Below are 15,034 nucleotides of genomic sequence, written 5' to 3'. Positions count from 1 at the left end.
CTTTTATACTTTCTAAATTTAATTATAATCGGAAAAGTACAATTGTACTTAAAATATCAACACTAGGTCGGGCCGGTAGGAAAATAACGCGGCTATAACGAGTTCCCTTTTTAAATTGCAAAAGTCCGGCAACACACTTCAATTAATTTGTCGCGGCGGTTGGTAACTGCAACAGCAGCTGCTTTTAATTAGTTGGGTGTGTTAAATAGCTCAGTACTTCAAGTACTTATCAGAATCTCGTTAATAGGAAAATATAAGATTCCGATAGGAATTTATTGTTAAACTAAAATGGGGCTAAAAGGTTGTGAAATTCAATTGGATAATCCGTGGAATACATATTACGCCGGTCAAACGATTAACGGACAGGTGAAATTGACTTTTGATTCCACGAAAAAAGTGCGAGGTATGTAGGAACAAGTAGAAAAAGTAAAATCTTATTAGAATAAATTTAAAATTGCGCATGGTATAACTACATACATATTTACACATCCAATGGATGCATTTTATATTAGTAAATTGGTGGTTTGTGAATAAACTCGAATGTATTACTCACCCATGACGACATACTCCGTAGCGCATCACATCATCGCATTGTGGGACAATCGGCTGCGTGATGCACCCATTACTATTGGGGCCGGGGGCGGTGGGAACACTGCTAACCTTCACCTCTAACCCCCCTTTCTTAAATCAGCATTAGGTGGTTCTACAGCTACACGTACACATTTCATTCCAAAGCGATTTAAATTTTTGCGTGCCCAATACGCTGTTGTTGTTGGTATGGGTAGTGCGGATTTTGTCTAGAGATCGACGAAACTTGAAAAAGCGGTTTCGTGCTTCACTTTGCGCGTATATATGTACATATGTATGCATGTTCTTTTTTTTTGTGTATAGACGGCTGACAATGACCCTCTTCATGCCCCTTATCTGCCGAAGTATTTGGAATTTGCAAGAATTCCATAGTCCGGCTAATTCATACCTACATACATATTTGAACGAAGTAGCTCTCCCCCAACAAACATACAGTGGAATTTCGTATTATATGTACATACATATATGTATGCACACATATGTATATTGTTTCTAAATTTAACTACTTGAAGGAAATTGTTGTTGCACCGTAAACGTCAGCAGCATCATATCTGCGTGTGAGCGTGTTTTGCGTCTACTAACTTACTTTCATTTTAAAGTGAAACTAAACTAATATACCGATAGTTAGCGGGTGCGGTTATTGAACTGCTCTAGAGCAGACCCAATGGGTGCATTTGTATGTATAATGCAAATGCGTTACAATTGCTGGCCATCAAGTAGAGGCTTTTTAATTATCTATACAAATAATTTGACTTGTGCTAATATTTTACCAAAATTTTCAGTCAATGGAAGAATCGTGAGTATGATGTCATCTTTCAAATGATAAATAAGCTACTGCAATGCTCTTAGGTATATGTATGTACATATGTATGTGTGTAAGAATGACAAGTATGTATTACTAATAAAATGCGCAAAAAATGAATCCCTATTTTTTAAGTATTTTTGATATATGTATTTAGATTACGTTTTTTTTTGCATCAGTACATGTACATACATACATACATACTTACATATAAACTCCAATAAACCTTACACCTGTTTTGCAATAACTTTATTTAAATCTTCCTCAACTTCTTTTTAGGTATTATAATAAAATTTCTGGGCGAAGCCAATACTGAATGGTCCGAGACCAAAACTGTAACCACTAGCGAAGGAAAGACTGAACAAGAAGAGGAAAAATTGCGTGGTCATGAGGAGTATTTTCAAATACAATACTACCTTTTGGGCGGCAAGAATAGTAAGTAAAGGAAAGGTTAATAATTGCCCACGTTCTTTTTCTTATTCTATAAAAAAAAAAAACATTTTAACGCTTACAAAATTAAAAGAACCTTGCAAACCATACTCTCATTGCAATCGGAATAGTACAGAAATCTTAAAGAACTAGTAAATAAAACATTATTTTCCTTTCCGATTTTGTGCCGATGAAATAGGCTATGCACACTTCCACTCTTAATAAAAATTATGCCGCGCTGTGAAGAAATCTTTCAGAATTTTCTCTAGAAAATCGTATAGTTGTAATTACAAAATAATATGGTGGTATGTAAAAGAGGCGTGGGACTCTACTATTTTTTTGTTTTAATATGCATTGCAAACAAGAAATTTTGCTGCACTATTTGACCCTAAAAGTAGGCAACAAAAAATACATAAACATTAACATTGGATTGTGCAACAAACGCATTGATAATTTCTAACCTTTTTTATTCTACAGGTTCTGAGACTGAGCTTCCAGCCGGCACACACACTTATCCATTCACATGTGCATTGCCGCCCACACTACCCTCCTCATTCGAGGGTGAATTCGGTCATGTGCGTTATACCATCAAAGTAACCTTGGATCGCCCGTGGAAATTCGATCAAGATATGAAAATGGCATTCACGGTTATTTCACCGGTCGATCTCAATGTAAATCCACGTGTAAAGGTATGGGAATCTGATATTAGAAAAATCAGCAAATATAATTTCTGCATATTGATTTTGTTTTTTTTAGGAACCCTATAAGCTCGAATTGGAAAAAAGCTTTTGCTGCTTTTGTTGTCGCTCAGGTCCATTGTCAGTTGTTACTACCGTACCGGTGACTGGGTACGTTTCTGGCCAAACAATACCAATTACTTGTGAATGCGACAATGCTAGTAATGTTGGCATAACATCGGTAAAGTTTATTTTGCGCAAACGTGTCACGTTCCAAGTTAATCAGCCGCGTGCCGATAAAAAACAAAGCAAAATTACTATTGCCGAATTGGGCATTGGCCCTGTTGCGGGTGGTGAGACGCGCACTTTTACACAGCAATTGGAAATACCAGCACTGCCACCAACAAATTTGCTCAATTGCGGTATTATTTCGTTGGATTATGATTTGCATGTAAGTTGGCTGAGTCGTTTAGTATAATGTGCATGAATATCATACTAACCGTAATTATTAAAAAAAATATTTGAAAATTTATAGCTATATAGCTTTATCTCTATATACACATATGTATATCGTTGTTTAAAGTACAAAACCGTGTATTAAGAAAATGCAATACTTTTGAGGTTGCCAAAATTTTACAGTAGAGAAAAAAACTTGTCTTATTTCAAAACGGTTCTCTCTTTTATCTTCAATTATCTCTTCTGAATGTATAAGCGCTTGATGCCGGATGTCAGTTACGAAGTTTTGCAGAACCACGATACGCGGTTTTGTACTTTAAACGACGATATGTATGTACAAATGCTCTTAAAGGAAATTTTCCTAACAGATTTTGTAAAAAAATACACTTTGTATTGCAATTACTTTCAGATTGAATGTGAAGTAAGCGGTCCACATCGTAATTTATCTGGTAATATACCCATCATTTTGGGTACAATTCCATTAGCATCGTTCAAGCCACCAGCACCATATACGGATGTGCCAGCACAAATACCACCACAGCAGCAAGATCAAGATCCATCACTGGCACCTACGCAACCGGTTAGTCCAGCAAGTCCCCCAAGTGATGGTGCAGGTGGTGCGTTGGGTTGGAATGTAGCAGATAGTGCTGGTGGGCAACTATATCCGAATATACGTAAGTTTCAGCAACTCAGTTTGTTTTATAAATTAAAAAAGTTAAATGTTTTTTTATTTAATTAACAGCTCCACCGCAATTTGTGGAGACACAGTTTCGTGCGCCAAAAATAACAGGCAACGAGGATTCAGAACATACAACAGTTGTGGGTGATGCTAGCTTTGCGCCACGCTATCCAACTTTCCAATTTAATAATGCAACTGCTCCGCCACTTCATTAAAGCAAGGAAAATTTAAGTCAATTGGCGTCTAGAAAGACAGCGTCGGAAAGACATCACATGCATATACATAATTACATATATACAAATGTTTTTGTTCGACAGCTACTATGCTTTGTTGCAGTCTAAATGTCGCACAAATCTCAAAAATAAAATAAAAATATTTTCACTGACTTGCTTAAATTCGTGCCAAATCGTTTGGTCATAAACTACGCTTCCTTTCAGTTAATCTAATGGAAAATGCAATTGGCATCCGTCCGCAATGCTTCTTAAATATATATTTTATTTCTCATAAAGTTAAAAATACGATGAAATCAATAAAGGAAGATTAAAATAAAGACGAGTGCCTAGAAAATTTGCAATTATTAGCGCAACAATTATTAGCTTAAATTACAAATATATGTAACTAGTTGTTAATTTCACTAAAAGTTAAATGAAACAACACGAATTTTTATAACAATTTGAACAGCTATTTTAGAAACTCTAGCAATAACAGTTGTTTGAAGCATTTTTTTGTCTTTTCATATAATTAGCATATAAAAAATGCATACAGGCATGAATGTACGCATGATTGTAGCATTTGAGGAATTTTTATAACTCGTACGCACATTTCTATAGTTCAGTTTATTTTTCTACTTTATATGTATTTATGAATATTTAGCTAAAAAAGGCAGCCATAAATATATAACAATTTACCATATTTTAAATAAGTTATATCGCATCTTTAATTGATATAAATACATATGTATATGTAAATATGTATAAGATATGTATATGAAGCATTCATGGTTTTACAATTTTTTGGTATTAAATATTTGTTTCTTTAAAACATAAAAAATCGCGTATGCAAATATACCCTCAAAATTTTATTACAAAATTTACTGCTTATTTAGAGAACGGGTTTTTATTGTTTTTATCACGTTTTTGTACGTGTATCATCACTTTCACAGGGTCACCTTTGCCGGTTTTGGCCGTCTCGAAGGCTTCTTTAGATTTTTCGATATCAAAATGGTGTGTGACTAACTTTTTTATTCCCGTGCCACCTGCTGGTACCAATTGCAAGGCATATGGATAGCTATAGATACAAGTTTAAATTGATATATTTTAAGTCCAAGAAAATATTTCTGATAACGTTTTATTTATTACTCATTGCAATAACGAAAGACCTTTAGGTCAACTTCCTTCGAGATAGCCACCATTAAGAGTAATTTGACTTCGTCAGCACCCATGCCAATAATTACACATTTACCACCGACACGTGTAGACTTTATTGGAGCTTTATGTAATTGGTTTAAAGAAATGTTTATATTATTCAGAAAATTCAGTTTTAATTTAACCAAAACCTCAAAAAACAAAAGTAAGAATGTACTTAAATATATAAGGATGTACGAGGCCAAAGTGTTAAAAAAATTTAGATAATGGTCTCAACTTATAAGCAACCAAAGGTTAAGGTTTTAGCTGAGCGGGTTTAAATCGGCAAATTAATCGGGCAATTCTGGCTAAAATAGTTGCAAGTCTTTTGTAAGACAATTGAAAGACAGGAGGCAAGATATGTAACTTGAAAGATTTTCTTTATTCTGGCACGAAAGTCTTACAAAAAAAGCCCCCTTGCCCACTTTCATGGTGAAAGGTTCTTTTGAGAGAGAAGTTTTAAATGGAGATGTATACATACATACATATGTATATCATTTGGCTCGCGCTACGACAAGTGTCGCCATAGCCGAGGGAGAAAGCCATTCGAGGGATCCGATAAATCAATTTTGTTTCTTTTATAATTTAATTTTGCTTAATTTTTCAGATTTTGTTGTTTTAAAATGAAAAACATCTTTTTTATATTTCAATTAATTCTTAACGTATTTTATTTATTTCTTCTTTTTTTTTTAACCGTCTTCAAAAAAAAGGAGGTTATCAATTCGTCGGAATATATGTATTTTTTTATGTATGTATCAGAGGTGCTCCCATACTAAATACGTTTAGATCCGATCATTGCTTCATGAAGAAATTATGGGTACTCTTAAATTTGTATACGAAAATTGAAGTCGGTTTTATTTTTGCTTAAAAATTACATGTTTTAATTTAATTTTCTTTTCATCTATAGATTTCACTGTTTCATATTTTCATTAAATTTCTAGGAACTTATTTTATTTTATTTTTCAATATAATTTTACGATTTTATCGCTTTAGATATATAAATATTTTTATTTTTTTAATTTCATTTCATTTTCAGAAACTTATTTAAATTTTTCTTTTTTAATTTAATTTTTAGATGCTATTGTTTTATAAAGGATTTATTTTTAATTTAATGTTTAGGAAATAATTATTTTTCTCTTCAATTTAATTTTCCTTTAATTACTAGATTTTATTGTTTTAGAAGAAAAAAATACCTTTTGTTAAATTTAATTTAATGTTTAAAAACTTATGTATTTTATTTATTTTTTGTTTTAATTTTTAGTTGTTATTGTTTTGAAAAGAAAAATTCATACATACATATCTGTTCTGGCTTTAGTATAATGCGGCATTCGCAGCATACGATTGCGAATGACTCACTGGCGCCGAGCCGTTGACGAGCTTTTGGCAAATAAACGTGCAAGAAATAGTTCCGATATTAGCAAGTCAATATTCTTATTAAGTCACATCAAAAATTCCTTGTCGACATAACATAAGCTACTATTCCATACGAACCCCGATATGTATGTATGTATATTAGGGTGGTCCAAAAAAAGTAAAATCAAAAGTTTTCCATGTAGTTTATATGGGAATAAACCACTTTTTCGTAGAAATGGTATAGAATTCTTGAAAATCAATATTTTTCGATCGGAAGACTGGTTCTCTTCAGGAGTTTTTGGATCGAAAAATATTCAGCCCAATTCTTAATACTCGCGTGGAGTTTGTTCTCCGTTAATTTGTTCTACCGAGAAAGAAATCCTTCAATAAATAACTCCCGGAAAGTAGCATTTTCCCCGAAAACTTGGGATTAGGAAATTCGAACTTCGAAAAAGTTGTTTGACACTTTTTTGAGAGCTTTTAATTTAAAAAATCCTCAGGGAATTTTTATACATGATAGGAGGAAAAGGAAAGAGAAAATTCTCAGGGAGTTTCTGGTCAGAACCGACCTGATATATTTTCTAGAATTCTATACCACATATATGAAAGTTTTTTTTTTAATTGAGAGGGGACGATATATTTTTTTCGGCATAAAAATTCCGACTTTACTTTTTCACATGCATTTTTGGACCACCCTGATGTATGTGTATACATAGATACCATGATTCAATAATGAATCATGCATACATACTATATTTTTTATTTAATTTAATATTTAGAAAACTTTTTGCTAAAAGACAAATGCTAGGGCCTCCTCATTAGCAGATTTTTCACTTAGTCTTTCGAGAGACAGAAGAGAGCTTCGCCCCCGGGCCTGAATTATTGGAAATGATTTTTCAAATAAGGCTATAGTAGAACTTTTAAATTTCTAGGATTTCATTATATTTCAGCAATTGTTAATGCTGATTGTTATTGCGTGTCGGACTTTTTCTTTTGAGATGCTGAAAATCGTTCTATCTTAACCCTATTCGGACAAGAATCTGGTCGAAACAATTCGAAGATCGACAATTTTATATACATGTATTAAAAGGATCCTATATCTGGATATACATTTATAGCTTACATGCACTCCCAGCGCCACAGTTTCATCGGTGGCAACACAGTCGAGCGTCTTATCCGGTGTAACCCCAATACTTTTGATTATTTCCTTAGCCATCAGTTCCACATCCAAACACTTGCACGATTTCATTGCGTAGGTCGCACCCAATTCCTGGGCCAACTTGAGTCGATGCTCCTTGAAATCGATAACTGTCGTCGATGCTACACCCCATGCCTTTGCAGCAATCAACGTCGCTAAACCTACCGGGCCGGCACCTAAGATGAGCACATGAGAACCCAGACGCAAATTGGCACGTCGACATCCATTGTCAAATGTTCCGGAAATTTATGACAGAAGTCTGCAGCATGATTGTAATAGCGGCATAAATTGCCATGCACCGGCAGAGCCGCACAGAATTACATTTTGGGACATAAATTGTATTGACCACTAATACACATGTTGCAATAGCGACAAGCCTGTCCCGGCTCCGCTACACGATCGCCTTCTTTCAATTTTTTCACATCCTTCCCCACTTGTGCGACAACGCCTGAAGCTTCATGCCCAATAACCATAGGCTTTTTGACTTCCCATGAACCGACTTTGCCACGTACCAAAAAATGTACATCAGTGCCGCAAATACCAACTGAGTCAATGGCAAGTAGTACCTCTGAGGTGTATGAGAATACATTAAAGAAAAATAACTGTTAATAAAAATGCTTTTCAAAAATACCACATTTCAAACTTACCTCCTGGGCACGCTTTCGCCATTGGCGTTTGTTCCTAATATGTGCATATATGGAAATATTAGTCCCAAATCTTTTTACTTCTTATTTGTATAAGTTCTATAAAATCGCTTACCACACGCAAATCTCCGACGCCATGCAACACTACGGACAAGTTGTTTTCTTTACTCTTGTCCCCCTTGTCGGCTTTACCACCATCTCCGCATTTCGAATTCGAACGCTTTATTACATTTCCGTTTATTTTCGATGTTTGACTTTGACGCTGATCCATCGCTGAAGCAAACCCATTGTGTACAAATACAGCAAAACGACGGAATGAAGTTCTGTGTTTGTAAATTTTCGCGCAGTGTGTATATGTATACTATGTATTAATTTATTACGATTTAAATTTTTTGCAATTTTTAGGAAATTGTTTTTTTTTTTTTAGAAAGGAATTTGACTTTTGATATTTTTCATGGTGATCAATGATTGATCGATGCATGCAAATGTACCCCAGAAACTTTAAATCAGGAACCGAGAAATCGTTGTGGTTTAGCTCTGCACGAGAACAAAATGTAATGTGAAGAACGTCCCCACAAAATAACCAAACGGGAATAAAATTATTGAGGGCAGTTTTAACGGAATCAAAATGAGAAAAAAAGTTTCGGTAACGCTTCCGTAAAAGGGGGAATACACGACACCAGCTTGCTGGCACCATCAAGTGATTGTACCATCAAGCTCGAAGTATATAACATACCAGCATGCTGGTACAATATTTATTTCACTACAAATTTTGTTCGGAAAAGTCGTTATGAATAGAGACGAAGTTCGTGCAGCAATTGTTATTGCTATTATCTTAAAAAGAAAACGAAAACAAATTGAAAGAAAAAAGCGTGATTGGATAAAAATTTGGATTAATAATAAAGAAGAATTGGGCAACACTAAACTTCTAAAAGAATTGGAAATCAGTGCCGTAGATGATTTAAATAATTTTTTAAGGATGGATAAACAACAATTTTACCAACTACTAGGCAAAGTTTCTCCATTAATCGTTAAAAAAAAGAACTATGATGAGGGAACCAATATCACCGTATCATCGGTTAGCAGTCACCTTGCGATGTTTAGCTAGTGGAAATACGTTTGAAGACCTGAAATTCCTCACGGCTATTACTCCACAAACAATCGGAAAAATTGTAATTGAAACGTGCGAAGCGATAAATCAAGTGCTTAAAAATTGCATAAAGGTGAGTTACAATGGAAAGAAGTAAATAAATGTCAAAAACTATTGATTTAAACTTTATAGCTTCCAAACAATAGTGATGAATGGAAAGCAGAAGCATATGATTCTAGCAAAATGTGGAACTTTCCTCACTGCATCGGTGCCATTGACGGCAAGCATGTGAACATTGTAAAGCCCCCTGGATCAGTTGTCAACGCAAATTATCAATTTTTAATGGTTCATGTCGGTGCAAATGGTAGGGCGTCAGATGCTGGGCTCCTTAACGATTTGGAAATGTTGGAGAAGTTGAAGAAAAATGAGTTATGCATTCCTGATCCGGAACCATTGCCAGGCTTAAGTTCAAACATGCCATATGTGTTTGTAGGTGATGATGCTTTCCCATTGATGGAAAATTTAATGAAGCCATACAGTCACACGACTATGAAAAGAGAGGAAATTATATTCAACTATCGCTTATCGCGTGCCAGAAGAATAGTTGAAAACACCTTTGGCATTTTGGCTTCAAGGTTCAGGATACTATTGAAAACAATCAACCTTTCGCCTGAGAAAGTAACAACTATCGTGCTAACCTGCTGTTATCTACACAACTTTTTACGAGAAAGAAAAGTTTATCGTAATAATAGAATGACAGATGGACTAGAATTTTCCGAACCAAGCTCCGATGAAAATAATCTGGATAACTTAACTCCCACTACAATAAGGAATGCAAGCAATCTCGCAAAGGAAGTCAGAGATAAATTTTGTGAATATTTTAACACAGTAGGAACTGTGCCATGGCAAAATAAAATATGCAAACAGTAAATTAAATGTAGGAATAAATACCTGATATTGAGTTTTTTGTTGTACGCTTATCCTTTTCTTCTTGTTTGGTACTACAACCATTTGTCGGTCTAGGCAAACAAATAACAAAATCGTCATAAGCGGGAAACAGAAAATTGCGCCACTAGACTCAGTAGCCGACGGTCAGTAGCCAGTTGCCATACGTAATGCGAATTTTAGTATATGGTTGGCCATCGGCTATCAGTCGCCATACAAAATAGGGCCATTAATCTTTTGATTGTATTGCTGACTCACGGTTTAGAACGGAAGTGAATTAAACATGGCGGAAGTCCATTGTTTTAAACGGAAGTCTATTCCAGAAAAAAAGTTTCCGACAAAAGTTATGTATTTTTATGCGCAGAATCCGAATCTGTGGAAAAAAGTGTATATCCCATTTAAGAAATGGATTTCCGGTCAGTCTAGCCCACTTTTTGTAGAAACAGGAAGTCGGTAATACCACCAAATGATAGAGCATCGCCGATTTGGTACGACAATTTTCAAATAGCAAAAAAATACACCTTTATACTTAAATACAGGGTCTATAGTCTTGACTATAGTCTTGACTAATAAAAAAACCTATAGTTTTAATTAACGTTTATTCATCAACAAAGTTGGTAAAATATTGCACAATTGAAGACTGAGGAGCTGGTATTGCCTCGTTCGCTAATACTTGATGGCTAGTAATAACTGGAAGGTTATTTCGGACTACGGATCCAACGAATGTTGGTGCCGGCGGAGGTGAAAATAACGGCTGTTCTATATACTGGTTAGAAGATGAGTATGGTTTTGGTATGGTATGGAGTTTGTATGTTCTTCCAGATATGGAGTCGATGTCCGCGATGAATACGAATACGGAGTATGTGTCCGAGCCGAGAGTCCTTTTAACACTTTGTGTACGTCTTCAACAGCATTCTCAGTAAGTTTATCCAAACAACCATAAAAAAGAATATCCGCAAATATAGTTCTTGTAAAAACTTTCTGTGTTTTTGACAGTTCATCATACTGTTTTGCCCATCCATTTGCATGGTCTATTTCTTTTAATATTTCAACCATTTTATTGTAGCTTTGATTTTTTAGATCTCTATTGCAGTATTCTGTAGCTTTTATTTTCCACAGACACGGCATTGACTCATATAAATCGAGGAACTCTGCCCAAAATATTTTTTCTTTTGAGTTCATAGTGATGTTGACTGGTGAAAATTTATAATAAAATGAGCTTAATTGACAATACATTACACCAGCATGCTGGTACAATCACAAAAATATCAAATCGTTTTTGATGTCGCACCAGCAGCTGGTACAATCACACCACAAGAGCATACACAGTCAATCGGCTGGCACCAACACTTGATGGCGCCATCATGCTGGTATCATGTATGGGCCCTTTAAAGAACACAAACAACAACAACTTTCGGGAACGTTCGCAAAAAGAACAGAATGAGAACGAATCTTTCGGGAACGTCTCCAATGAAAACTAAAGTATGGATCACATTTTAAAGGAGAATGAAAAAAAATTTGGGGAACGTTTTGTTGGAGAACAAAACGAGAACAAAAGTTTTGGGAACTTAACGTTAAGAATGAGAGGGGCGTCTGCGTGTTGGGATGTGAAAAATAGTTTCAGTGAGAACCACTATTGTTAGTTTTAAGCCAGATGAAAGCTGGATTATTTCAACTTCCAGATCGTTTATCATTAGGTTCAAGTATCCATTTATGGAAACATTTTTCATTTAACGTTTAAAAAAAGAGTTCGTGACTTAAGTCTTTCGTTGACTTTATTTGCGTAAATATTTATCTTTCAGTTGTTTTTTGCTTAATTTATGAACAAATTCACAGTGTGTAGTTAACCACTGAAGAGAGTTTTACTATCGATTTTGACATTGAAAACGCTCAGTTAACAAAAGTTTAAACCAGCATACCCCCCTAGTTAAACTCTTGTGAAATAATATTTATTTTTTGTGGAACGAATTTCAAATTTGTATAAAAAATGTTCGGACCGATTCTGAACAGAAACTCCCTGAGAGTTTTCTAACTTTTCCCCTTCCTCCTATCATGAATAAAAATTCTCTGAGGATTTTTTTTATTAAATGGCGGAGTTGAACTGTCAAAAAGTGTCTAACAGCTTTTTCAAAGTTCGAATTTCATCCTAACAAATTTTCGGGGAAAACACTACTCCCTGGGAGTTAATTATTGGAGGACTTCTTTCTCGAGAGAATAAAAATCCCGGAGAACAAACTTCCCAGGAATACTAAGAATTGGGCTGACTGATTTTTAGAATTTGTATATTTTCAGGCAAGGCGAATTTAGGTGGTGTTGTTTCATCAGCTGTGAGTGGCATTTGATTGTCAAAATTTGGTACTTCGCTAGTGAGTGAGTGAAAACGTAGGAGTGTTTGGTTTGTGTTTTCATTAGCCCTTTTTCTTTTTTTTTAGAGTTTAGGTTTATTCCTTATCTTTTTGGACTAAAATCTGAAAAGTGTCAAAATGCCAGAGCGAAACAAAAAGAGAATAACAGGAAAAGTAAAGGAACACAAAAAAACAAATTTTTAGTCCAAAGAATGGCAACAACAAAGCTAACGTCAAATAAAAATGGAAATTTATGTATAAAACACATTCACCAAGCACAAGCACAATAAACACTATATGAATTATTTTTTGCCTCCTTCCAATTTCAATTCACTTTTTTTACTTTTTAGATTATTCTCAATTTTTGCGTATTCTTTAATTTCCGTTAATTTAAATTCAGTTGAGTTTGACACTTTTCAGGATTTTGCCAGAAAAAATTCTTCTGATTAAATCTGACTACTTCGGACTGATGAGAGTCACTCTCACTGAGTGTTGCTCTCTCATTTTTGCTGTCATTTCCGAGTTAGGGAATGCTTTTTGGACTAAATCTGACTACTTCGGACTTTTTCTGAATATTTCTGTCTGTATGTTTATACGCGCATCACTCGAAAACTAATGCATGGAATTGAATGCACTTTTAACCGACGTATTGCTATAGCATATAAGCATATAGAAATAAAATAAAATTGTTTGAAAATTTCAGTTTAAGTAAATTGATACGATAAAGTAAATATTCTAATGTGGCTCTCAAAAGAAAGATGTTTACAAAAGCTTGTAAGCTGAAAATATTTTTGCGGAAGGTTGCTACCTATTTGAAAACTTTTACTTAATTTTATTTAATTGATAACATAAATTAAATATGCAATATTGGCATCAAACTAAAGAGGCTAGGAAATTTTACTGCCAAAAATATTTTTGGGGGGGGTGCCACCTGTTTGAAAAATGTTATTCATTCAAATTGGTAAAATAAGTGAAATATTACAATACGATAGATAAGATAAATATTTCCACCAAAAATTTACTCGGTACGTGGCGCTGGATATTCTTAAAAATACAGACTAAAACGTAAGAAACCTATATGTATATCTCTAAAACCAATTACGCTGGGGAACTGAAGCTTAAACTATTTTCACATATCAATATTATCTTAATCAAAGCTCACTTTTTAATCACCCCGTTTACACAGGCAAATCTCAGATTATTAGCCGTCAAATTTGTTGTGCTTGTTATTCTCACATCTCAAGGAAAAGTTATGTTTCTTCTCTGTGCCCCCGTGATCACGTTTTTCTGCTATAATAAGCAATATAAATATATTTTAACTTAACATTTTATTAAAAATACCTTTACAAACCTCTTTTACTTGCTAGCGTACATTTTTGTTTACTTTTACATTTGGCATTTCTCCTCTCTTTCGCAAAAACAATCGATAAAACTAGGATGGAAACCGAAAAGTTATCGGTTAAATCTGAGATTATTTTATAATTACAGATTAACAAGGGACGAATTTTATATGGCTAATCTCTTGTTATAATTACAGATTAGGGTGTTAAGCTCGAAAATTAGGATAATCTACTTATATGTGAACCTAGTATTAGCCCGGATGCATAAATTTCAAATACTCTACTTATGGCGAAAACTGATAGTCATTAAAAAGGGGGCGTGGCACCTCCCATATATATTGAACTTCTAATATACATAGCTTATCTCTGGAACCGCTTACGCTAACGTCCTGACATTTGACACAGCTATGTACATATATATGTTATCAAAACCGTACTTATGGCGAGAAGTGGTAGTTATTGGAAAGGCTGCATCTATATAAATTTTTTTTTTTTTTTTTTTTTTAGATTGGCGCGTACACATATGTTAGTGTTTGGCCGAGCCGCTCCTCCGACTTGTGGCGCGCGCCTTGATGTTGTCACACAAATCAGAGAGACCTACAGTTTTACGCTGACTCCGAACGGCGATTGTATTTTTATGAGAAGCTGTATTTCATGGCAGAAATACACTCGGAGGTATGCCTTTGCGTGCCGAGGGGCGACCGCTGTTGAGAAAAAACCTTTTTTCTAAATTTTTTGCGATGTTGCTTTGACCAGGGCTTGAACCCAGGTGTTGATGAGTGAAAGCGCGCACTGCTTACCACTACACCACAGCGGCCGACCACCTATATACATACATTTACTTAAATGGGCAAGTATCACTCAATTGAGAAAAAAATGTTCCCTATATTTTTCAATCGCATTGAACTATTGTAATGCTGGATTTCCACTCGGCATTAAATGGCAAATACTGCAAATGACAAAGTCGGGCTTTAAAAAATAATCGTGTCATTACATTAAAAAAATTATCATTAAGTTCATTTCCACATGGCATTTCTTTAAATAGCATACATTTTTTGTAATTTCAATTCCTAGTGCAAATTTGG

At 34.7% G+C, this 15,034-nt stretch overlaps 2 protein-coding genes and 1 pseudogene across 2 annotated transcripts; 2 read left to right on the top strand and 1 right to left on the bottom strand.

Moving 5' to 3' along the window:
• The first annotated feature begins 211 nt into the window (after positions 1-211).
• On the top strand, positions 212-4,610 carry LOC118741172 (arrestin domain-containing protein 17-like). Its single transcript, XM_036473051.1, has 6 exons — positions 212-403; positions 1,670-1,825; positions 2,297-2,508; positions 2,576-2,947; positions 3,362-3,626; positions 3,695-4,610. The coding sequence occupies exons 1-6, from the start codon at positions 289-291 to the stop codon at positions 3,844-3,846; spliced, it is 1,272 nt and encodes a 423-aa protein (XP_036328944.1). The 5' UTR covers positions 212-288; the 3' UTR covers positions 3,847-4,610.
• Positions 4,611-4,728: 118 nt separating this feature from the next.
• Positions 4,729-8,500, bottom strand: LOC118740720 (annotated as a pseudogene).
• A 778-nt stretch (positions 8,501-9,278) lies between these two features.
• On the top strand, positions 9,279-10,249 carry LOC118740641 (protein ALP1-like). The gene is made up of 2 exons (XM_036472287.1): positions 9,279-9,452; positions 9,512-10,249. The coding sequence occupies exons 1-2, from the start codon at positions 9,279-9,281 to the stop codon at positions 10,247-10,249; spliced, it is 912 nt and encodes a 303-aa protein (XP_036328180.1).
• Positions 10,250-15,034: the final 4,785 nt, after the last annotated feature.

This window comes from Rhagoletis pomonella, unplaced genomic scaffold (assembly GCF_013731165.1).
Source record: "Rhagoletis pomonella isolate Grant_MI unplaced genomic scaffold, Rhpom_1.0 Rhpom_scaffold_00001, whole genome shotgun sequence".
NCBI classification, from domain to species: domain Eukaryota; kingdom Metazoa; phylum Arthropoda; class Insecta; order Diptera; family Tephritidae; genus Rhagoletis; species Rhagoletis pomonella.
Note: the sequence above shows the minus strand (reverse complement) of the source record. Positions and strands in the feature narration are given on the sequence as shown.